The 23,545-nt window shown below is 43.4% G+C and overlaps 1 protein-coding gene across 2 annotated transcripts in view; it reads right to left on the bottom strand.

The window, feature by feature from the left end:
* The window catches only part of Scd5 (stearoyl-CoA desaturase 5), a 152,348-nt gene extending 133,178 nt beyond the window's left edge, over positions 1–19,170 (bottom strand). Inside the window, exon 1 of one of the 2 annotated variants that reach the window (XM_046457678.2) lies at positions 18,648–19,170. In XM_046457678.2, coding sequence (XP_046313634.1) covers positions 18,648–18,963 — 316 coding nt within the window. In that variant the 5' untranslated portion in view covers positions 18,964–19,170. The remainder of the gene's footprint in view (positions 1–18,647) is intronic. The other variant, XM_046457679.2, reaches the window with a different exon arrangement.
* Positions 19,171–23,545: the final 4,375 nt, after the last annotated feature.

Genomic DNA, 23,545 nt, shown 5'->3' with positions numbered 1-23,545 from the left:
GATAATCTTTATCTCAAAACAAAACTACCAAAAATTGAATTAAATATGTTAAGAGTAAAAAAATTGCAAAGCTACTGGAAGAAAATAGAAATTAGTCATTCAGTTGTCTTGAGATTAAGAAGGAACTTTAGAATTGACTCCCAGAGTTGAAAATTAAAGAAAGAGAATTAATAATTTCACTTGAAAATATTTGTTTTTATATGAGACAATTGCACTGTAAATAAATTTAAAGGGTAAAACATCAATAGGAAAAATATTTGCTCCATATATGCTTGAAAAAAATGTTATATCTCTAATGAAAAAAAGTTTATTTCATGTATTTTGATAAAAAGTGGATAACACCAGAGAAAACAGGTAAAGTACACAAAAGGGAGAATAATAACAGCATTACAATTTTTTAGTAAATACTTAACATACTCAACTTTCTTTTTCATTAATGATTATAGTCACAGAAACTCACATGGAAACAGTCTATCTCATTGACAACAATTAAAATAAATCTTGTTAAAGCAGTTGAAACAAAACTGCATCTCTCATACACTCTTGATGGCAGTGTAAATTTGACTATTTCTAGAGGCTATTTGATCGTATGAAGCCAAAAGCACTAAAGTGGGAATATTTTGTGAAACAGTAATTACATTTCTAAATATAAAGGAATAATTAAATATAATAATATGTAGGTAAAAGCCATGCGATAGAAAATATACAGTAGAAATATGAAGTTAAGAGGATGATTCTACAAAATGGGTTTACTCTGATGACCCCCGATTCTTTGTTTTTTAAAAAAGAAATTTGCCTGTATCTCTGCTTTGCATAAGTCAATAGGATATGTTACACTCTGCAGAAAATAACCTGTTATCTGTAGGACAGATGCAAGCTTTTCTCTACCAATAAGAACAAAAGTCACCCTTAAAGGGGAGATTTCTGTGACCTTTACACAAACAAGATTCCAGTGTTAGAGTCTATAAACAAGTCAGGATGGCGCCTGGTATTTTGCCAGGGGGAGTGGTTTGTGAGGTGGTGCCAGCGAGTCATTAAGTGTGGAGATTCCTTATTGGTTGACTGTTGTATCTATTTTATGTTAATTAAGATAAGCTGTGTGGAATGTATAAATACCTCTGTTGTCCTACAATAAACGGCTCCCACTCCTGCTGTATCAATGTACACAAGTTGTTCATCACCCACCCACCCCACCCACCCACCCCCGGCTATTTTGAGGCAGCCAGACTGTGGCATTCCAGAACTCAGGGGAGATAGGATAATTCTCTCTAATCATAAAATCTGTAAGAATAAGTTCCAATTAGAGCCAGTCACATGGGCCAAAGTGACCCAGAATTGCCTTGTATCTTTTGCATGTCATTATAATAGTGAAATCCACCCCTGATTCCATGGGGTAAGACCATGCACAGTGAGGACTTTAAAATTTGATGCAATCCTTTTGTCAGTCAAAAGTCAGGAGATAGATCTGGATGGGACTCTGGAAATTTCCCCAGGACTCCCAATAAAACTGGAGGGTAGAGGGTTGTGCCATTCCTCTGCTACCCAAGAGGATCTACTCTGTCCCCTGAGAGTATCCCCTATTCTCTTTTTCTTAGCCTATCAATAAACTCATGCTTGTTAAAAAAAAAAAAAAAAAAAAAAGAAATAACTGTTTTCCAAGTATTGCTGCTGTTCATACCATAATTAAGACACTGTGGCCCTATGACTACTTCACAGAGCTATTGTTAAGTGAAAAGCATTTAGTACGATGCCTGGTGCATAGTAAGCACCTAAATATTATGACGTTTTTAGCCACCAATTCCCCTGCACAATCCACATCCTATGCCCAGAATGTGCTGTTACATCTGCTAGAAATGCCTTTCTCACAATGGTTCTGCCTAAAGTACGTCTACCCTGCTCCCTCCAGAGGTAACCTCAGCCATACTCCTTCTCTGGCCATCCCTGCCTACTTCTGTCCTGATGCAACAGATAATTGGCCTAGATCCATCTCTCCTTCTAGAGCAGTGGTCAACCAGCAGGCCCCATGGTAAACCTGATTGGTTGGTTGGTTGGTCAGTTGGTCCATCTGTCTTAATGGACTGTGGGGTGGAACAGTTGTCCCTCCCAGACTTGTTCAGTCAACTAGCTGTCCCTCCCCACCAGCTGAGAGTGATGGAGGTCTTCTTATGGGTCAGAACAATACCCTGTATATTTTCAGCACCTGGCCCAGAATAGGCCCATGTTCACAAAAGTGTAGGAAATGGGATTTAATGAGACATCTAAATCTCCTAGCCTTCCTGTCTCCAAGCAGGTGCAGAAAAGCATATTCCAAAAGGGCTCCCTCAGGGCTCCTGAACTGAGCACAGACAAGAACACCAATATGCATACTCAGTGTCATCACAACAGTGTTTAGAGAACCTCTTTTGCATCTTAAAATACTTTATCTTTTTCATAAACCCAATTAATATCTACTAGAAATGGCCCTGGTCTCGGAGATACTTGGGGGATTAATTAGCACTTTAGCTATTCAGCAAAGATTTATCTGAGTCCAAAATCTCTCCCTCCAGCCTGGAGACTGAAGACACACCTGGCTACCCAGAGCCCAGCTGGCCCTCTGCCTCTCCAGAGGCCTGCTGCTCTTACAGCCAGGGGCAGTGTGACACAGGGTCAAGGGGCTGCTTTGCTTTTAGCACTTTGATTTGCTTCTTCCCCATGAAGATTCCAGTGGATAGAAGCAGGGCCTGGCTGTTTGGAAGGCTCTCTGCCCACTCTTTGCCTTGCCTTCACATAGCTGAGTGAGAGCAACCTGGAAGCACTCCTCTAAGGAAGGCTAAACGAGCCTCAAGATCTCAAAAAGCTCTAGTAATGGCCTGAGAACCTCTCATGCTAAACGAAAAAAGCACTTGGAGGCACATCTTCTTCCCAGATTAGGGAGGGGGAAATTCTACAGCAGAAGAAGTGATGCTGCGATTTGACTGTGTCCCCAAAGTTCATATGTTGGAAACTTGAGCCCCAGTCATGATGTTAGGAGGCGGGGCCTAAAGGGAGGCATTTGGGTGGAGGGCACCTCCTTCAAAAGTAGATTAATGGATTCCTTAAAAAAGGGTGAGTTTCAAAATGGATCAAGGAGCTTGATATCAAATCAGAGACACGGCATCTGATAGAAGAAAAAGTTGGCTATGATCTACATATTGTGGGGTCAGGCTCCAAATTCTTCAATAGGACATCCATAGCACAAGAGTTAATAACTAGAATCAACAAATGGGACTTACTCAAACTAAAAAGTTTTTTCTCAGCAAAAGAAACAATAAGAGAGGTAAATAGGGAGCCTACATCCTGGGAACAAATCTTTACTCCTCACACTTCAGATAGAGCCCTAATATCCAGAGTATACAAAGAACTCAAAAAATTAAACAATAAGAAAACAAATAACCCAATCAACAAATGGGCCAAGGACCTGAACAGACACTTCTCAGAGGAGGACATACAATCAATCAACAAGTACATGAAAAAATGCTCACCATCTCTAGCAGTCAGAGAAATGCAAATCAAAACCACCCTAAGATACCATCTCACTCCAGTAAGATTGGCAGCCATTATGAAGTCAAACAACAACAAGTGCTGGCGAGGATGCAGGGAAAAGGGTACACTTGTACATTGCTGGTGGGACTGCAAATTGGTGCAGCCAATCTGGAAAGCAGTATGGAGATTTCTTGGAAAGCTGGGAATGGAACCACCATTTGACCCAGCTATTCCCCTTCTTGGTCTATTCCCTAAAGACCTAAAAAGAGCATACTACAGGGACACTGCTACATCGATGTTCATAGCAGCACAATTCACAATAGCAAGACTGTGGAACCAACCTAGATGCCCTTCAATAGATGAATGGATAAAAAAAAATGTGGCATTTATACACAATGGAGTATTACTCTGCATTAAAAAATGACAAAATCATGGAATTTGCAGGGAAATGGATGGCATTAGAGTAGATTATGCTAAGTGAAGCCAGCCAATCCCTAAAAAACAAATGCCAAATGTCTTCTTTGATATAAGGAGAGTAACTAAGAACAGAGTAGGGAGGAAGAGCATGAGAAGAAAATTAACATTAAACAGGGATGAGAGGTGGGAGGGAAAGGGAGAGAGAAGGGAAACTGCATGGAAATGGAAGGAGACCCTCATGGTTATACAAAATTACATACAAGAGGAAGTGAGGGGAAAGGGAAAAAAAAAACAAGGGGGAGAAATGAATTACAGTAGATGGGGTAGAGAGAGAAGAGGGGAGGGGAGGGGAGGGGAGGGGGATAGTAGAGGATAGGAAAGGCAGCAGAATACAACAGACACTAGTATGGCAATATGTAAATCAGTGGATGTGTAACCGATGTGATTCTGCAATCTGTATACGGGGTAAAAATGGGAGTTCATAACCCACTTGAATCAAAGTGTGAAATATGATATGTCAAGAACTATGTAATGTTTTGAACAACCAACAATAAAAAATTTTTTTAAAAAAGGGGTGAGTTCCTCCACCATCTGCTATGTGATGAAAGAACAAAAAGGTTCTTGCATGATGATCCCTCGATCTTGCACTTCCCAGTGTCCAGAACAGTGAGCCAACACATCTGGGCTAATTATAATTTACCCATGTAAGTGCTTCTCTTGTTGCAGCACAAAATAGGCTGAAGTCAGATTCTGCCCTGGGTGAGGGTGATCACTGCTCTTTGCCAGCCTGCAGGCCAGAAAAATCACCTATGTCCTGTGGCCACCGTTTACAGGATGCAGGTTAGGACTAACCTCTCCCTCCACCCCTTGGCTGTAGTGAACATCTACTGCCCTTTCAGGCCCATTCCTGGGGTCTTCCTGACCATTTTCATTTGTCAATGGGTCAGAAAAGTTACAAAGGGTGCCCTTGTATCAGGTGGCAGAAGAGCCTGGATCCAAGATGCCACTGAAAGAGACAGTTTATCACAAGCAGAGCTACGCTGTGTTTCCAGCTTACCAAGAAGGAGGCCAAGCTGGAAAAGTGCCTGCTCTCCTCCAAATGTTGTGAAGCCTTCCTAGACAAGGGAGTCTAGGAAACCAGACAGGGTGCCATATGCCTGTAATCCCAGCGACATTTCCCTGGCATTTCAGGTAAACTAACAGTCACAGAACCATCCTGAATTTGGGATTGTACAGGAAGACACATTCCTCCTAAGCTACCAGCCCCTGGGGTGGAGCATCACTAACACTCTGGGTATAAGAACCACCTGCAGTTTGTTAAAATGCAGATTCCTGCGTCTGGCTTCAGAAAGTCAGGTCTGGAGGTCTGGGTGGAGTCCTGAATCTGGATGTTCAAGAAAAAGCTCATTTAAATGACTCCAGTGCAGACAGCAGACCTCCCTGAGGCAAACTGAGAAACAGCTGATCCCTGCTCCTGGGTTTCTATGCCTCAACACTTTTAGATACAGTCTCTCAAAGCTCTTTTCTCCAGGGACTGTGGGCAGTTAGTAAGGGAAAGGCTGCTCCCAGGTTTTCCATATGGATCATGTAGCCAGAATCCCCTCAACCAACACTTAGGTATTTATGGAAGCAGTTTCTAGAATTTACTTCAACCTAATCTGAGAGGGGGAAAAGAGCTACTAAAGGACATTACTAGGACACTCGATGACATTTGAGTAATCACTGAAGCTTAGGAAATATCAAGGTTATAGTTCCTAATTTGGGTAACTGTACTGTGGTTATGCTCTTGTTCTTAGGAAATATACATTGAGATATTTAGAAATAAAAGGGGACAGTGCTTCCAACTCGTTCTCCAATGGTTCAGGAAAAAATAATATACGTACACATATATTCATACAAAGAGAAAAAATGATAAAGCAAATGGAGCAAGATGTAAACAGTGAGACTGGGCTGAGAGTTCCTTGTACTATTATGGGTCAGGCTATATGGGCAATGACCAAACAGACTCCATTTTGCCATGAGACACCACATCATGTAAGAAGTGCTTTTCCTAGGTAAAGCCCCACCTCTGTACCCATCAACAGTTGCTTAACATAGTATGTTTGGCAACACAAAATGGTAATTCTTATACAATGTAAAAGTGTTCTCTCTTTGGTTCCCGTTTTTCTTGGACAATGTACCCTGTCAGAGATTGACTGTCTAGATGGTAGTAACCATTCTTTAACTTGTACACAACTAGGGACATTTTGGCCCACTCTCTTTTCTGCTTATGATTTTAGATCTCATGATGTTGTTTATGGTTTTGAATCATAGCAACAGCCACTTATGCTTCAATACGGTTTTGGACTATAAAAGGTGTACTCAAACCCCGGGAGGGGGCCGAAGGGTATAGACTTGCAGCCTACCCCTCATCCTGCCAGCTAGTAGATCCAGTCCTCCTGCTGGTGAATAAAGTTTCTGTCTCCAGCTTTAAGACCAACTCAGGGGGCTGGGATTGTGGCTCAGCAGGAGAGCGCTCACCTAGCATGGGCCGGACCCGGGTTCGATCCTCAGCACCACATAAAAATAAAGGCATTGTGTTGTGTCCGTCTACACCTAAAAAAATAAATAAATGTTTTTAAAAATGTATATATAAAAAAAGATCGACTTAGTGATTTATTGCAGTCTCACCTTGACAGTACCATTTTTATGAGTCTAAAATTGTGTATCAAGGTAAAAAATTGCAAAGAAAAAAATCCCAAGGTAAGCAAGGATGGGGGGTGGGTAATAGACTATTCTTTTTTGTATGTGCTTGAAACTTCATTTAATTAAAAAAATTACCTGTAACAAGCCTCAGGTATAATTTGAGTGACACTGGCCCTGGGCTAGCTGATGGGCCTAGACACCATTTACCTATATGGGAAAATGAATAGTGAGTTAGGAGCACCTCCTGACTTGTGGCACTTTCCTCATCTGTCCCCTTACCTCCCAACACCACAAGGAAGTAACTTTATAATTTTATTTTTACAATGTTATTTTTTATGATAATAAAAGTAATGTCAATTCTCTCAGATGGGAAAATCTTATGCAAAGGCAATTATAAATGAAAATTACAATCACCTTTTAGACACACATTGCTTCTATCACAAAAGGAGTTTCTTCTAGGACAAGTGAGTCACCTAAAACCCTAGAATTTTTTTTTTTTTTTTGAGGATTGAATCCAGGGGTTTTTAACCACTGAGCCACATCCACAGCCCTTTTTATTTTTTATTTTAAGACAGAATCTCACTAGGTGGCTTACAGCCTCACTAAATTGCTGAGGCTGGCCTTGAACCTGAAATTCTCCTGTCTCAGCCTCCCAAGTTGCTGGGATCACAGGTGTATGTCACTATGCCCTGCTAAACCTTAGAATTGTGATTGGGCTCTAATACCTTTCCTCACACAGTATGGGGATATCAACTTAGACTGGAATATATTAATTTTCTTTTAAATTCTCATATTTTAATAGAACTGTGAATGGGATAGAAGCTAAAGATTATATAGATTATACAACAAGAGAACGAATACGCAGAGGTGATAGGAAAAATATTTGACAACTCACAAGGCACCAACCAATCAAAACCAATCAGAACAGATGTAGAGTTAAGCCCTGCAGCTGAGCCAGGCATTGACCTTTTAGCTTCAGGGTTGCTGGGGATTCCATGCATAGCAGAAAAGGCAGAAGCAACTGGTTATTTCAATATTTTAATCACTAGTAGAACCACAGTGGCGCATGCTGATTGAATACAAGCTCTGCGTCCAAGGGAATATGACATTTAATAACTGCTTATTCCAGCTCTCCTAGGAGCACTGCCAAGCTAGTTCCTATCTACCTTATACCCAGATGGTGTGACTTAACTTGCCCCAGAGCTCCAGATGGAATTCTAAGACATCATTCTATGCCTACTCTAGCATATTTTTGAACTGAAGGCAATTGAACAGAAACAGATATATTAACAACAAACAAACAAACAAAAAATCAATGACAAAAAGAAACCCACCTCTCTACCATTCCCTTATTTGCCTAAAAGCAGGACATACATTTATAAGGGCTAGTGTCCTTCCCCTACCTTCTACCAGGAAAGACAACAGTTGACCAAAATTAGGCCCCTCTCAGCCTGGAGACCCACAAAACCAACTTCAGGAGGCTTACTAACTAGCCTTTATCTATTTGCCTTTCTACAGTCAGAGTCCTTCTTCTCTAAAAATGTACTTTGTTGCTTCTCTAAAAATGTACCCTTCTGGGCTAACTTTAGAAAGATCATCAGGCTCTAGATATTTGATATTAACTTCAGCTACAAATTAAAAAGTCTCATGGATGTTCTATAAAAACAGTACTTTGTATCCATTTTGAACCAATAAAATTCTAAAGACTTGTGAGGCTCTGGGTTTGATTCTCAGCACCACGTATAAATAAATAAAATAAAGGCTTATTGACAACTAAAAAATATTTTTAAAAAAATTTTTTTTAATGTACCCTTCTGTGCTGAAGATGCTCTATAGGTGGAATTCAAAGCCACCTCTTTGAGACCTACTCATTCCCTGTGTGTCTCCCATGTATACATATGAAGTATATAGGCCAATAAACTTCTGTTCATCATTGTTTTTAATTGGTCTTTTGGTGCAAGGCTCTGTCCCAACTAAGAACTATGAAGGGAAGAAAAAAAATTACTTTTTCCTTCTTTTAGGAAAGACCCTGAAGTAATGTGAATAGAGCTCAAAAATGTTACTGGCTCACCTGCTTTTCAAGTTCTGCAGAGCCCAAGATATGTGGGCCTTATTCACACTTGCTAATAAGTATCTCCACTTACTTATCATGACTCCTGGGCCCACAAATGCTTTGGGGACACTTCAAGTGAGTTGCAGACTGAGAACAGAGACAAGTTTCATTGAAACTATCTCAAAATCTTCTTATGAACATACTTAGGAAAGGAGTGAACTGGTGAACTACTCCACGAAACACTTGTTTCAGAAATTCATTTCTAATTTCATGCATGGAACTTTGAAAGGATAAGAGTATTTTCCATTTTCTACCCCAGCCCAGAGAACAATAGTTGCTCCTTTGAGTTATAAAAGATAGAAGAGTAGAGACCTGAGTCTTTGTTTTCTCACTCAATGTCTGGCCCAGGGCCCTAAGTAATTAATTGCTTGCTTGATAAATGCTTTTGATGAGGAGGATGCTATTAGAGATGGCCTGGCCCATTTAGCTCCCAGATTGTGTTCATAAGCCATCCTCCCTTCAGAGAACCAAGCTAAAACCAGCACAGCCCCAATAGCAAGTAGATGATGATATCCATATGCTAGGCAGTGATAGAAGAAGAAAATGCATTTAAACCTCACTTTTAAATCTCTATTCTTATCTCATTTCATTTCCAAGTTCATTGATATTTGATATTTCTTCTCCCATTTCAGAGGCACTATTAGGAATCTTCCACCCTAGGAGACCTAACCACCTCCCAGAGCAACATCCATTAAGCACTTACCTTAAGTAGGCAATTTACATGCGTATCTGACTCAAAGGTTTTACATGACTACAATACAGTTCTGCTCTGTACATCTTCCTGAATGTGCACTTTCAAAAATTGTTTTCGGTACTCTATCTAAAAGCTATTGTTCTGTTTTCCTCATCACACAGTTAGCACCTTCCCTCTTGGTAATACACTTTGTTCTTAGATTGTTTGTGCAAATAAAAAGTACCCGCTGGGTGGGGTTAAGTGAGGAGACACTGGACTTTTAACTGCCCTTAAGTAAAATCTGGGATAAGAGAACAGAAATCCAGCTGTGACTTCATCAGTGAGGTTCTGCATCACATGATAGATGAGGAAAATGACCAATCATGAAAATCAGCATTCCAGGGAAATTGTGTCTCCAAGGTTAAGAACATTCCAAGTCACTGGCTTTCTATCTTTTTAATTCAGTTAAATTAAGCCAGGAACCCTACTCCAAAGGTGGTTAAGAATTCTCTGTGCCCAGAGTCACATTCCCCACCTTCAACACTCCCTCCACCCAACCTGTCACCCCTCATCAAAGCCCTGAGGAGCAGTAGAGAGCTCTGCAAGCTTCTCCTGAGATCAGGGCTACTCACAGGGTGGACAGGTGCAGAGGGGCATGCAGATCTCCAGGGCACTGAGGAAAAGGTCTCTCTTTCCCCAGCCCTTCTCCCCAAACCAAACAGTTTTCCTACAGGGCTGGGGAACACTGTTAAAGATAAGAGACCAAATGCAAATTCCCTTTGAAAAAGCATGCAGTGACTTAGACTCATTCATTTATCCCTTGATCTGTCCACCCTGCGCTGCACATGTTGGGTATCATCACAGCAGAAGCCCTGTGTCAGGTTGGAGCAGAGCAGCCCTGGAGGAGCTTGAAGCCTCAGGGGAAAGCAGACATTTATGACTCACCAGGATGACCACAAGACCCCAGACAAGCATAAGGAGTCAGGAGCAGAGGGCAGAGCACACTGAAATATAAGACATAGGAACTGAAGCCTCTCCAGACACAGGAGGTGCACCACGAGGAGAAAGGAAGGAAGAAGAGGTGCAGTCTGTACCAGCAGCCATACCTGCCTCTTCCCTCCAGCAGAGCCTGGGGTTTGTTTGGCTGTTTGCCCATGTGACTTGGTGGCTGTTAGCGTCTGCATGAATTTGTCTAACTTCAGGTGTTGAAATCCTCACTCCCAAGGTGGTGGAAGTTGGAGGTGAGGCTTTGAGGGTGGTACCCCCAGGGGATGGAATCAGTGCCCTCATAAAAGAGGATCCAGAGACACCATGCCCTTTCCACCATGTTTGTACACAGAGAGAAGGTGCCATTCTTTTAATCCAGAAGTGGGCCCTCACTAGGGACCTATCTACAGCCTCCTTGATCTGGGACCTCCCAGCCTCCAAAACCCTGAGAGACAAATCTGTGTGGTTTAAAGTTTCGATTACAGCAGCCTGGTGGACTAGAACGGCAGCCAGCCCTGAAAAGGCTGAACCAGCTACCGTAATCCATTCCCTTGCCAGTGACTGGTTTAATAAGGCACATGTGACCCAATCCTGCAAGTGAGACTTGAGGGGACATCAGTTGTGAGGCAACAAGGAAAATATTTTTATTCTGTGATAAAACAAGAAGGGGCAGCCTCTCTCTTCTTCCATAGGACAGTATTGTAACTCCACAGAGTTGCCTAGAATTCTGGCAGTCATCTTGTAACCATGAAGAAAACATTTAGTTTAGTGACAAGACCACCAAAGAAAACTGATCTTAGATGCTATTGCTGGGTCCTCCCATTAGTGTCCTGCCTCAGAATTTCTCATTTTTTGAAATGAGAAATCTTCGTTATCATCTAAGCCACTGAAGCTGCATTTTGTGATACCTGCAGCCAAGAGCCAAATTTTATCCCAACTGATAAAATCTGCTTCTCAATTTTTGTGGAAGGCAGCCCAACCCCCAGGCTCCTCCCTGTTACCAGTTCAATTGTTAAATAGACATGCTACAGTCCCAAAGGCCATGCACAGGGTCTCCTTGTTATTTTCCCCTGTATCTATTCATGAAAATAAAATTAATTTTCTAGCCCATGAATTAAACATTGCTGCTGCTGCCGGTGGTTGAAAGACTAGCAACAGCCTTTTGTTGGTAAGAGAAGCAGGATCCCGACATGTTCTAAAATAAGCTACAAGGAGTCAAAAGTGTAGGAGGGGAAGCAAAGGAAAAGAGACCATTAAAAGGAAAATTGCAAAATCCCACTCAAGTTTAGCTTCTCTAAATTGCCAGCTTGTGGTCACAGGGTGCTTATCTAACCATAGCATGTAGATGAGCCGTGGAGATATGGTTAAAATGCAGCTATTGATTCAATAGGTCAGAGATAGAATCTGAGATTGGCTATTTCTGAAAGCTCCCAGGTAATGCTGAGGGCTGCTGATCCAAGGACCGACCACACTTTGAGTAGCAAGGCTCTTAAGGCTCAGGTGGCTCAGCTGGGGGATGCCTGGGTGTTTGCTATAAAACTCTAGGACGCTCCAGAAGAAGCCTGCAGCCTGAAGGAACCCAGAGCCCTCAAACCATTCCTTGTAAACATCAGAGCCTGCAGTATCCCTAACACCCACAGAAATGGGGAGCAGGATGTAGAAGAGAGGACCCTTTACCCCTAGAATGCAGGCTAGTGAGAACCAGCTGCTTTAAGGCCAGTTTGAGGGTGGAAGTGAGGTAGGAATTGGAACAGCCCCCCTCCATGGGTAACTTTTAGAAGCCCCTTGGTCAGCCAGCCCCAGTTTCCTGCAGACTCCCCTCAGTTCCCACCTCTTCTAGTGCAGCTCTGGACTGTGCAACCTATATGACTTGGTGGGTATTGGCTGTGCATCTATTTCTCCAGCTCACCTGCCTCAGGATGGCAATAGTGAATGGGGGTAATAAATAGTGTTAAATAAGGAAACTAGATAAGGTTATCAGCTGTTTATCAGAAACACTAAAAAAAAAATAGTTTTGTTTTGTTTTTTTTTTTTTTGTTTTTTTTAAGACAGGATATCACTCTGGGAGATTCCAATTCAGTAGCATGGGTAGAGGCTCAGGCTTCTGAAAAATTTAAAAACTACTCAAGTGATTCTGATGATTGGTCATTTTTAACAACCACCAGAATGTAAAAACAAGCTGGGCACAGTGGCTCATGCCTGTAATCCCAGCAACCCAGAAGACTGAGGCAGGGCAACTGCAAGTTTTAGGCCAGCCTCAGCAACTTAGCAGCAGTCCTAGCCAAAGTAGAGAAGGGAGAAAAATAAATAAAAAGCATCCCAATTAGAAAGGAAGAGGTGTGCACACCTGTAATCCCAGAGACTCAGGAGGCTGAGGCAAGAGCATAAGGATTCAAGGCCAGCCTGGGCAACTTAGTGAGATACCTGTCTCAAAAGATAAAAAAGGGCTATGGGTGTGGCTCAGTGGTAGCTTGCCTAGCACATGAAAGGCCCTGAGTTCAATCCCCAGTACTGAGAGAGAGAGAGAGAGAGAGAGAGAGAGAGAGAGAGAGAGAGAAATATTAGTGGATGTGAATACGTGAATCTAGGGCCTTGCGCATGCTAAGCATGTAAGACTGCGAGACTCTCTCTCATGGCCACTGACACACATAATGAAAAAACAACAATATTTATAAGGGAGGCAACTGGCCCTGTGGAGGCCACCAATCCACTGCCAAGGGAAATAAAACCCGAAGCAAACCAGCTTTCAGTATGACCTGGGCTTTCTGACCACCAGGGGGCTTGCTTCATCCAGGGGTCTGGATCCAACAAGTCTCAGCCTGCAAAGGAAGAGCTGAACAGAGGAGCCCAGAGGAGGGAAGCCCAAAGGGAGTGAGCCAATGAAGCAGGGAGGGCTGATGTTGGCTGTGTGCTGGCTTCAGGGCCAAGCCTCTGCTTCATTCCATTCCAGCTGCAGCCCAACGCTGCTTGTTCTGTTACAATCCCCAGTGCACAGCTGAAGACACTTAGAAGAGAGGATGAGTAATTTGCTCAAGGCTACACTGGGGCAATGGGCAGGACGTTGGGCCTAGACCCTTTATTTCAGATCCCATACTCTTTTTTTTTTTTTTGCTGTGTCAGGAATGAACCCAGGGCCTTGCCCATTCTAGGCAAGCACTCCACCTCTGAGCTACACACCCAGCCCCAAAGTCTTCTTTATACCCCAAGGGTGGTGGCACTTCTAATGAAACATAGGACAGAGGGACAGGTAGACTGTGTGACAGAGATGACAGAATGTCAAAATAAATGCTCAAGGAAAATGCCCCCCAAACTCATTTGCTTTTGTAAATCCTTAAAAAAAAAAACAAACCATCAAGGAGGCTGGGGGTGTAGCTCGGTGTTAGACCACTTGCGTAGCATGGGTGAGACCCTGGGTTCAACTGCTAGCACTGGGAAAGAAATTAAAAAAATAAATAAACTACATGGCTGTTGTCACCCTTTTGTATTATCTATCAGTGGCTTTTTCTAAGTGATCATTATAATCTTATGCAAGACACAAAACTAGATTAAGTGAGAACTAAAACATTATAGCATAGTCATATCGAATATTAAAAGTTGTGCCTCACATTTGAATCACGAGTACTAAAGCCTCCCCACATCTCTTGGGAGATAATAAATAGTAGAGTGTCTACTCTCTGGAAAGCCCTTTAATATATGCCCCCTGTCAGTTTAGTATTACTGCTCCCATTTTACAGACGAAGAAACCAAAGCTCACAAATTATAAAGGGCAAGTCTGAAGTGGAACTAATTGGCAATGCCAGGATTCCCAGCCCTGGTTTCCACTCTGCAGCTCAATTTCTCATTTTATGATCACAGCGAAGCCTGCAGTGACCTTGACCGGTTTTGGAAAAAAACTGAGTTAATAATGTTAACCTCAATCTATATTTACACTTACTGGAATCATTTAGCCAGCAAAAAGCACTCTATTCTCTCTGGTTTTGCTCCAGTCCAGTCGGAGCAAGTTCTTAGATGTGCCCATTTATTAAAAATGCAGGAGTTGCAACAACACTGGGCCGGGATTACAGGGTTTAAAAGGAAGGGCCATTGGGTTTTTTAGTTTTGGGTTTTTGAATATTTTATTTCAGTGTTACAGACTTTTTTTTTTTAATGATGGCTCAAGTGGACAGAAAGGAAAAAAAAAAGTCAAAACTGAGATTCAGAAAAATAATTTGGCCCTGTTTCTACGGCAATCATGACTGGCTATGTTCCAGAATTTCCAAAGACAGTATCAAAGACCAGGTGAGGTGTCAGAGAAACAAAAAAAGATTCTTAGCTGCAAAATGGTGATCTTTTGGAAGAAAGTAGACAGAAAGAAAGAGAAGAAAGTACTAGAGGAAGTACAGAAATGATTTGTATTCCTTTGGGGATTTTGAGAAAGAACCTTTATTTTCAAAGCCAAAACAAGAGACGCAATGAAGCAAGTTCTATGCCAATTTATTGGGCTGCAGGAAGGCCTTTTATTCTTCTATTGAAGAAAAAGAGCCAGTATTAGGATCAATAATAATAATAGCAGCTCACAATTACTTAATACCAACCAAGGACTAGGAACTGTGCTAAGTGGTTTACACATATCAGCTAATTTAATTCTCACAATTTCATGAACAAGTATCATTAATACACCCATTTCACAGATGAGAAATGGGTTCAGAGAAGTTAATTTATCCAAGGCCATGCAAGAACAGCAGGGGATTCCCATTCAGATCTGCTCCTCTGCTGAGCCTTGCTCACCCTAAAACACAGGGAGACAAGACAGAAGTCCACTGTCATGCATTTGCAGGGCTCTTCAACACCCTGAAGACCTTCATGGAAAAGAACAAACCAACAAACACATCCGGACCAACAAAGACATCTATTCTAAGTCATGGATGTAGGTTACCCTAATGCCTCACAGAAGACAGCTCATCTTTGGGTACCTCTCAAAATGTGCATGTTGGACCACCCAGCTTCTCCTGACTCCCCTCCCCCATGCCACCTTTAATCTCCAATTCTCAACTCTCTTGCCATAGGCTGATGCCCACTCAGGACAGTCCAGATACAGAAGGGCCCAGAGAATCCCATATCTGCCTTCACAATAGTCACATTTACCCCAGGCGAGGATAGAAAGAGGATGGCTGATCCATTCAAAAGAGAAAGGTAAATGACTACTTTGCAACTGAAGTTGACCTTTAGGGAAAGACATGGGATACATTTAGGGGTGGCTCTGATGACATTTAGAGAGAAACTAGAAAAGTTCTTGATGTTTCTAGGAGCCACCAGTCAGATTCCTGGAGACAATCAGGGAAAGGTTCCATTGGGAAGCAGCCCCAGGACTTTTACCTCAAAACTGCTGGTCATCACTTCCAGCTCAATATCCAGGGCATTGTCTAACTGTCTCCTTGGCCAGGAATTCTCGAAGCTGGCACTTTTGTGACCTCAAGCTTTCAGGTGGAGCTTTTTCCTCCCAGTGGAGTTTGATTTCTGTACCTGAAACCAATGAACTCATCCCTGAGGACCTGTGAAAGCCAAGAGCATTCTGTTCTGACAGTCTGCCCACTTAGGAACCTGGGAGGATCAGAAGGAAAAACTACTTGCTCTGGTCCTGAGGAGGTTGGGGGGTGAGGATTAGGCCGTACAGGAGATGGAAGGAAGTACTTAATGGATCTTTCACGGATGACATTTTTCACCATGTAAATCACTCCCTGCACACTGCACACCTAACATATCCCTTGAGTGGGGCACTCACTGCACGTATGCCTCTTGTTTTAGGCAACCTCATTTGAGGTGGAGGATAGCAAGCCTATTTCCTTGACAACTCAGGTCTCTGAAAGGATGAGCAGCTCACTGGGGCAAGAACCTTAGGCCAGGCATGATGGCATGGTGGCACACACCTGTAAACCCAGCCACTTGGGAGGCTGAGGCAGGAGGATCCTGAGTTCAAAGCTAGCCTCAGCAACTTAGTGAGGCCCTGTCTCTAAATAAAATACAAAATGGGGGGGGGGGGCCCTCTGGGAATGTGGCTCAGTGGTTAAGTGCCCCTGGGTTCAATCCCCAGTACCACAAAAACAAATTCAGTCCTAATGCTAGACAGAACCAGTGAGGGAGGTGTAGGTAAAGGGCCTCCAGTGGGGGTAGATTTGTGGGTCAAGACACCAGGATTTTTTCTGAAAATAGCTGTGACACAACAGTCCCCTACCCCTCCTGCTTGCCTGAGAGCCTAGACATCATCAAAACTGATCTTAGCTGCAATATGATTGTATGATTGTCCCTCTTTCCTGCCCCCCCACCCCCGCCATCATTCGAAATGTTTCTAAGTCACAATTCGGGGCATTGAAACTACCACATCCAGCACTGCATTTTTTTTTTTTTTTTGAGAGGCAATGAAGGTAAGGAAAAGAAGAAGAAAAAGAGAACAGAGCTGATAGAGAGTGGCAGAGGTACAGGATGGGGTTTGGCAACATCACCTGCAAAAGGAAAACTAGATTCCTGCAGTGTGTTGCCTTCTCTGAGGCAGTTAGAGGAGTTTGGGGGCCAACAAAGGGCCCGGTCGGTCAAGATCTTTCAGTACAAAGATTTAGTCTTCACCTCTGAGAACAGTCTGGGAAAGGGCAGAGGTGCTTGGCAAACCTAGGGAGGAGAGCCTGGTCCTTGTGGCTCCTGGAGGAATGCCCGGGTCCTGGGGTTCAGAGGTTGTAAGCAGTGGAGCCTGTGAGTCCCATGGAGCTCTAGGCATGTAAGATAATATTTTAAGTGCTCACTTCTTGAGCATTTTCTAAACGTTGAAGCTATTAAAGGTAAGGCCCAGTCCCCCAGAGGCAGGTAGGCTCTGTAGTTCAATGCCCAGCCCCACCTCTGGAAGCTGAGGGAACCAGGGCCTGGATGGAGCCTCCAGGCAGCAGAGGCTTTGGTTAGCAGTGGGAGTGTGTCCATTAAGCAATGGCTGCATGTCTTACAATGTTGTCACTTACAGATAAAGGAAGACAGAGAATTAAACCACTTAAGAAGAACAATGGGGAAAACCACAAGGAATTGAGAAGGCACAATGAGGAAGCGGGATTACCAGAGCTCTGGGGGGACTTTAAAGGCTTTAGGGATTCCCTAAGACACTTGCCTCTCACCATCCCTCAACACTGTGTTCACTCTCTGAGCCACACCCCCCTTTAAAAGGTACCAAGTTCTGGATGGGTTTGCTTCCAAGATAAGGGACTACAGGGCTTCAAGGGAAGGCTTGGAACCCCAGTGGCCCTATTCTCTATATATGCATCTGCAACTGGATCTATGCCGAATTAGCAGCTTTGAAGAAAGAGGTCTTCTTATTGTCTTCTTGCCTCTGCCCCTCTGGAAATAAAAGTAGGTTGTGCTTCTCCTGTCCCAGTTCCTTACAGGGAAACCAGAGCTAAAGGGCTTCTTGGATTACCGCTTCCAATTCTCAGTCCAGTGTATCAATGTCTGTGCCTTTTGTCTTGGCTACTGCAGTTTTGATGAGAGAAGCCAAAACCAGTCTTGGGGCTGGTTAAGACTGAGATCCTGCAGCACAGGCACAGAGGTCCTGGACCTCTGGAGAGGTGGTGCTCTGCTCCTGGGATTCCTTCCATGTGGTAGGAGGTGTAAGAAAGGAGGATGGCCAGAAAGCCACAGGTGCACTCACAGGTGCAGAACACACCTGCACTGGCCAGGTAGAGAAAGCCTCTGGAGAGGTTGCTGCTGGGGCAGAGCGCTCTCTCCATGGGCTCGTTTGCTCACAGAGACACTTCTGGGGCTGGAGAACTGCAAGTGGGCATTGCAAGATCACGGAGCGGGGAGGTAGAGGGGGCTTAAAGAGGCAGGAAAGGAGCTGTTTTCTTCACTCTAATGCTTGAAAACCAAGACTCAATCTTGTGCCAGGTCTCTTCCCGCTTCCCTTATCTTTATTTTTATTAACTCAGCCCCGAGGTCCGTGACCCGCCAAGGAGACTAGAAGTTGAAACACTGCAGATAGAACCCTGGGACCCGCACAGCCACACTACTACCCGCTGTCCTGGCTCCTTGAGCCTGTACCTAGCCACTCTCTCCGCTCGCCTTGGACGGCAGGGCTGGGTCCCTCTGGCTCTCCATAAGGGGGCCAGCAAACGCTCTTTTTCAGGCTGACCGCGGGGGGAAGCAAAAGTTGGAAATGCCCGGGCAGAAATACCTGCCCGTCCGAAAGGGTGCAGAACTGGATCCCTAGAGGGCCGGGGCACGTAGGGAAGGCGAGGGGAGAACCAGGGAGCTTCTCACCGCTTGTGGCGGAGCAGCGACCTCGCGCGCCAGGTGGGGCCCCTCCACTAAGCCTGGAGCGTAGGTGGCGCCGGCGGCACTTACCCCAGAGCAGAGTGAGCGGCATGGCTTTGGGGATGAGCACCAAGGAGTACACGGCACCCAAGTGAAGCAGGCTCATCAGGACCACGTTCCTCCAGACGATGTTCAGCCGCTGCTCACGCGCGCCAGGCCTCTCCTGGCGATCGCAGAACGCCAAGCCTTCGAGCTCAGCACGGATTTCCTCCTTGGCATCGCAGAAGGAAACCTTCCCCGCGTCAGTGGCCTGGCCTGGCATGGCTGGGGAGAGGTGGGCGCTGGCAGCAGCGACGCGAGGAGCAGCTGGCTGCGGCGGGGGCTCCTGCCTTTTAGCCGGGATTCTCCGCACCTCACGTCCCCGCCCTCCCAGCCCTTCTCTCTTCTTCAGGCGTTCAGCGTAGCCTAAGGATGCCAATCCTGGCGGACGGCATCTGTTGCTGGCGTATCACCCGTGCAGCTGTCGAGCTCAACTCCGCTGCGAGGAAGAGGAGGCGGGAGCGTGGGGCGGGAGAAGGCGCGGAGCAGGGGCCGAGAGGGCGGGGTGGAGAGGGCTGCAGCGCTAGCCGGGAGCCGGGGAAGAAAGACCTGCATAGCTACAGCCAATCAGCACTGCCCATGGGGCTCTTAAAGAGAAGGCCCCCTAAGCCCGGAGTCTGGGCTCCGCAGGGAGCCCTCCTGGACAGAAGTTGGTAGCTCCTGACCGGGGTTCGGTGAGATGGGGCTCCGGGGACAGGGAGCCTGCAGCATGGCTCTCAGAGTGCCTCCCAGCACTCTTGTTGGTTTATGTGTGTCTATTTTCTCTAGACCCTAAGCATACCGTTTCTAGATGATTCCCATTTGAACCTCGTCCCCCTTCCCCCCCTCAAGCCACAGACCAATCTTGTTGGAAATTTAAAATATTTGCTTGGAGTTTCACCGGGAGTTAAGGGCCACATTTACCATGAGAATCTTAAATTCCTGTCTGGCGGTTAGTAAGGCTCCCTAGGTCCAGGAGAGGAGTGTACGGCAGTCAGTCAACTCTTAGGGAGCCGTGGATGATCCAGGCACACAGCAGGGGCTCAGCGCTTGGTGGTTGATGCTAGAGGATTTGGAGCTGGCTACCAGCCAACAGTGCCTTGCTGCTGCTCAGCTCATCAGCCCTACAGCTCTGTTTACGGTAAATTCTAACTAACCAATATGTTTCTGACTGGGAAAATTTTTTGTTGCTGCCCATTTCTCCCCACCTGCAAGTGGACAATGGAAGAAAAGGGGCTCAGGACTGGAAGCCAGAGGCACTGAGTTCTACTTTTAATTTGCTGTGACCCAGCTCAGCTTCCTGGCACATTTTTTCTTACCTGGGAAACAGAATTAGTCTCTGTTCTTCCTTCCAGCTTGCAAATTCTGTGCATTTGAGTTTGAAGGGGTGCCATTATGTTGACATTATACTGAATATGAGAAAAAGCTGATGTTTTGATTTCTCATTATTAGGAATCCTTTTCAGGATTCCAGGCGAGAGGAAAAAAAAACAAAAATACAAAGGACTGACTTCATGAAAGGGCCACACTGGAGAATCTTACTGTTAGCAGATCTGAGCCAGTCCACTCATCCAGATGAAACAATGTCTAGTTTAAAACTGAAGCAAAATCTGTGGCTTGTGGAATCCCGGCCACTGAGCTACTGTTATGGTGGAGCCTCAGATGGAGCTGAAATTAGAGAACTAAAGGAAACTTGCCTGAGGACCAGATAAATGTTGGCACTGTATAATGACCAGTGAGACAATGGATCGGGGAACTGGAGGGTGTGAATTTCATCAGTTTGCTCAACCTTCACTTTATAATGAACCACTCCCCCCCGCCATGCCTGCTCTATTCCTTCTCACTTCTACCAGACCCACCCACTATCTGTGGCTCTTTAATACAGTCTGTTTTTTCTTTCTTAGGTGGCCTAGTTACTTGGTCAAAGACCTCTCTCTGGATTAGTGTTCTCTAACCATTCAGTCATCTGTTTGGCATTTATTAGACGCCTGCTTTGAGTCAGGACTAGTGAGCACTGGGGATACAAAAATGAATACAGTATGGTCCCTGCCCTAAAGGAGTTACCATAGATCCAAGACTGATCAAATAAATGTAACCTTTTGGCTATGACCTTGGAAGGGCAGAAAGTTCTAATCTATTATAAAAACAAAACAAAACAAAACTTTTTATTATGTATCTTATATACATGGAGTCAGGGGGAGCAGCAAAATAGTTCTTTACTAGTCACACTGAGTTCCTTATCTGTTTGATAAACTGCTTTATCTTGAACCTATCTCAAACCAACATCTTCCTCTTTTCCAATGGATCAGATTGGGTTGGGCCAATGGTTTCAGCTGGTTGACTTCATGATGGAGAAGAGAATGTTTTTGTGTGTTGGGGAGGAGAGAAGTGTCCTTTAGGTCTTCAAATTATACCTTTGAAGACAAATGGCACCTCCTCATCCAGCCTCAGAGTGCAACATCTACCAGTCACAACATATACTCTTGCTAATAACTGTCCACTGTAGCACATTATGCGTCAAGGTCATTGCATGTTTTCTTAGGTTCTGCTCAGAGCCTCAGAAGTGGGTGAATATTCATCTCACCCCAGGATAAGTAACCCTTACCCTGCCAAACAATTACCAAAATGTGATATGAGCCATAATAGTAGTATGTTCGGGATAAAAGGAGGGAGTAGTCCTGTACTTATGCACTGAAAAAGTAGAAAGAAGGAAGTGAGGAGGGAAAGGTTCAAGGACAAAATAGTCATATTAGAAGATACGTCAAATTATAACCATTGCTACATGGGCAATTTTATTTACCAGTGCTATGTACATAGTGGACAAGTTCTTTTGTGAACTATCCAGTCCTCCTAGATATTTAGAAGTGCTTGATATATTTAAAAGTACAAGTGGTAGAATAAAAACTTCTTATAAATAGCTTTTTTTTTTTTTTTTTTTAAAGAGAGGGTAATTAATTCATTTGAAAGGGAGAAGGGAAGGTTATATTTGGGTAAGGATTTCTTTAGAATATTTATTTAGTTGTGGAAAAATACATATAACCTAAAATTTACCATCTTACCATTCAGTAGTGTTAAGCAAGTTTGCATTTTGGTGCAACCAATCTCCAGGACATTTTCATCCTGAAAAACTGAAACTCTATACCCACTAAATAAAAATTCCCTCACTTTCTCCTCTCCCCAGCCCCAGTAACCACTATGCTACTTTCTGTATGTATTCTATTTTCTCTTATATTAGTGAAATCACACTCGATTTATCATTTTGTGACTAGCTTCATTTAGCTTAATGTCTTCAAGGCCCACCCAGGGTTGTATCTGGATCAGAATTTCATGCCTTTTTGAGGCTGAATAATTCCATTGTATGTATGTGCGGCAGGTAGCTTATCTGCTCATCTGTTGATGGATACTTGGTTTGCGTCCACCTTTTGGTCATTGTGAATAATGCTGCCATGAACATAGATGTACAGATATCTCATTGCAATTCTGTTTTTAATTCTTTTGACGGTATGCACAGAAGTGGTATTGCTTGATCTTATGGTAATTCTGTATTTAATATTTTGAGAACTCCCCCACAGCTGCTTTGCCATTTTGCATTTCCATAGCACTGCACAAATATTACCATTTCTTCACATCTTCACTTATACTTAGCTGTTTAGATTTCAGCCATCCTAGTGTGCAATAATATCCTATTGTGGTGTTTGATGGATTTATCTTAATAATTAGTGATGTTGAGCATCTATTCATGTATTTTTTTGATCATTTGTTTATCATTTTTGGAGAAATATCTATTCAAGATCTTGTCCATTTTTTTAAGTGGGTTTCTCTTTTTGCTGTAGTGGTAGTTGTTGAGTTGTGGGAGTTCTGTATATATTCTAGATATTAACCTATCAGATATACAACTTGCAAATAATTTTCTTCCATTCTGTAGGTCGTCTTTTCACTCTGCTGTGTGTTCTATTTTGGTACTGGGAACTAAACCCAGGGATGCTCTACCATTGAGCTACACTATACCTCCAGCCCTTTTTATTTTTTGAGACAGGGTCTCACTAAGTTGCCCAGGCTGGCCTTGAACTTGTGATACTCTTGCTTCAGCCTTGAGTTTCTGGGATCACAGGCCTGTGCCACCATGCCTAGCTCTATTGTGTCTTTTGATACAGAGAAACTTTTAAATTTTTATATATTCCAAGTTATCTATTTTTACTTTTATTGCCTTTGTTATTTTGCATCCAAGAAATCATTGCTAAATCCAATGTCGTAGAGATTTTCCTCTAAGTTTTCTTTCAATTTTATGTTTTAGCTCTTTTATTTAGATCTCAATCTATTTTGAATTAATTTATACAAGGGAAAGGTCCAGCTTCATCCTTTTGTATGGGATACCCGTTTTCCCAGCACCATTAGTTGAAGAGACCCTCTGTCACTGTTTAAATGGTCCTGGCACCTTTGTTGAAGATCATTTATCCATATATGTGAGGCTTCCTTTCTAGACTTTCTGTTCTGTTCCATGGGTCTACATGTCTTTGCTAGTGCCAAACCATTTTCATTACTATACCTTTGTAATAAGTTCTGAGACCTCCAATCTTTGTTCTTCTTTCTCAAGATTGTTTTGCCTATTTGGGGTCCATTGAGATTCTGTACAACTTTTAGTGTGGATTTTTCTAAATCTGTCAAATTTTGATAAAGGCTGCAGTAAATCTTTACACTACTTTAGGTAGTATAGATATCTTAATGATGAACAGAGGACACCCTGTCCTTGGAAACGGGAATGGAATAAATTTGAAAATCTATTTTATTTAATCCAATAGATCCAAAACATATCTTCTCAAGTGTAAT

The sequence above is a fragment of the Marmota monax genome, unplaced genomic scaffold (assembly GCF_021218885.2).
Source record: "Marmota monax isolate L192 unplaced genomic scaffold, Marmota_monax_Labrador192_F-V1.1 WCK01_AAM20220418_F8-fsc00128, whole genome shotgun sequence".
Lineage (NCBI taxonomy): Eukaryota > Metazoa > Chordata > Mammalia > Rodentia > Sciuridae > Marmota > Marmota monax.
This window is presented reverse-complemented; position numbering and strand designations above follow the sequence as displayed.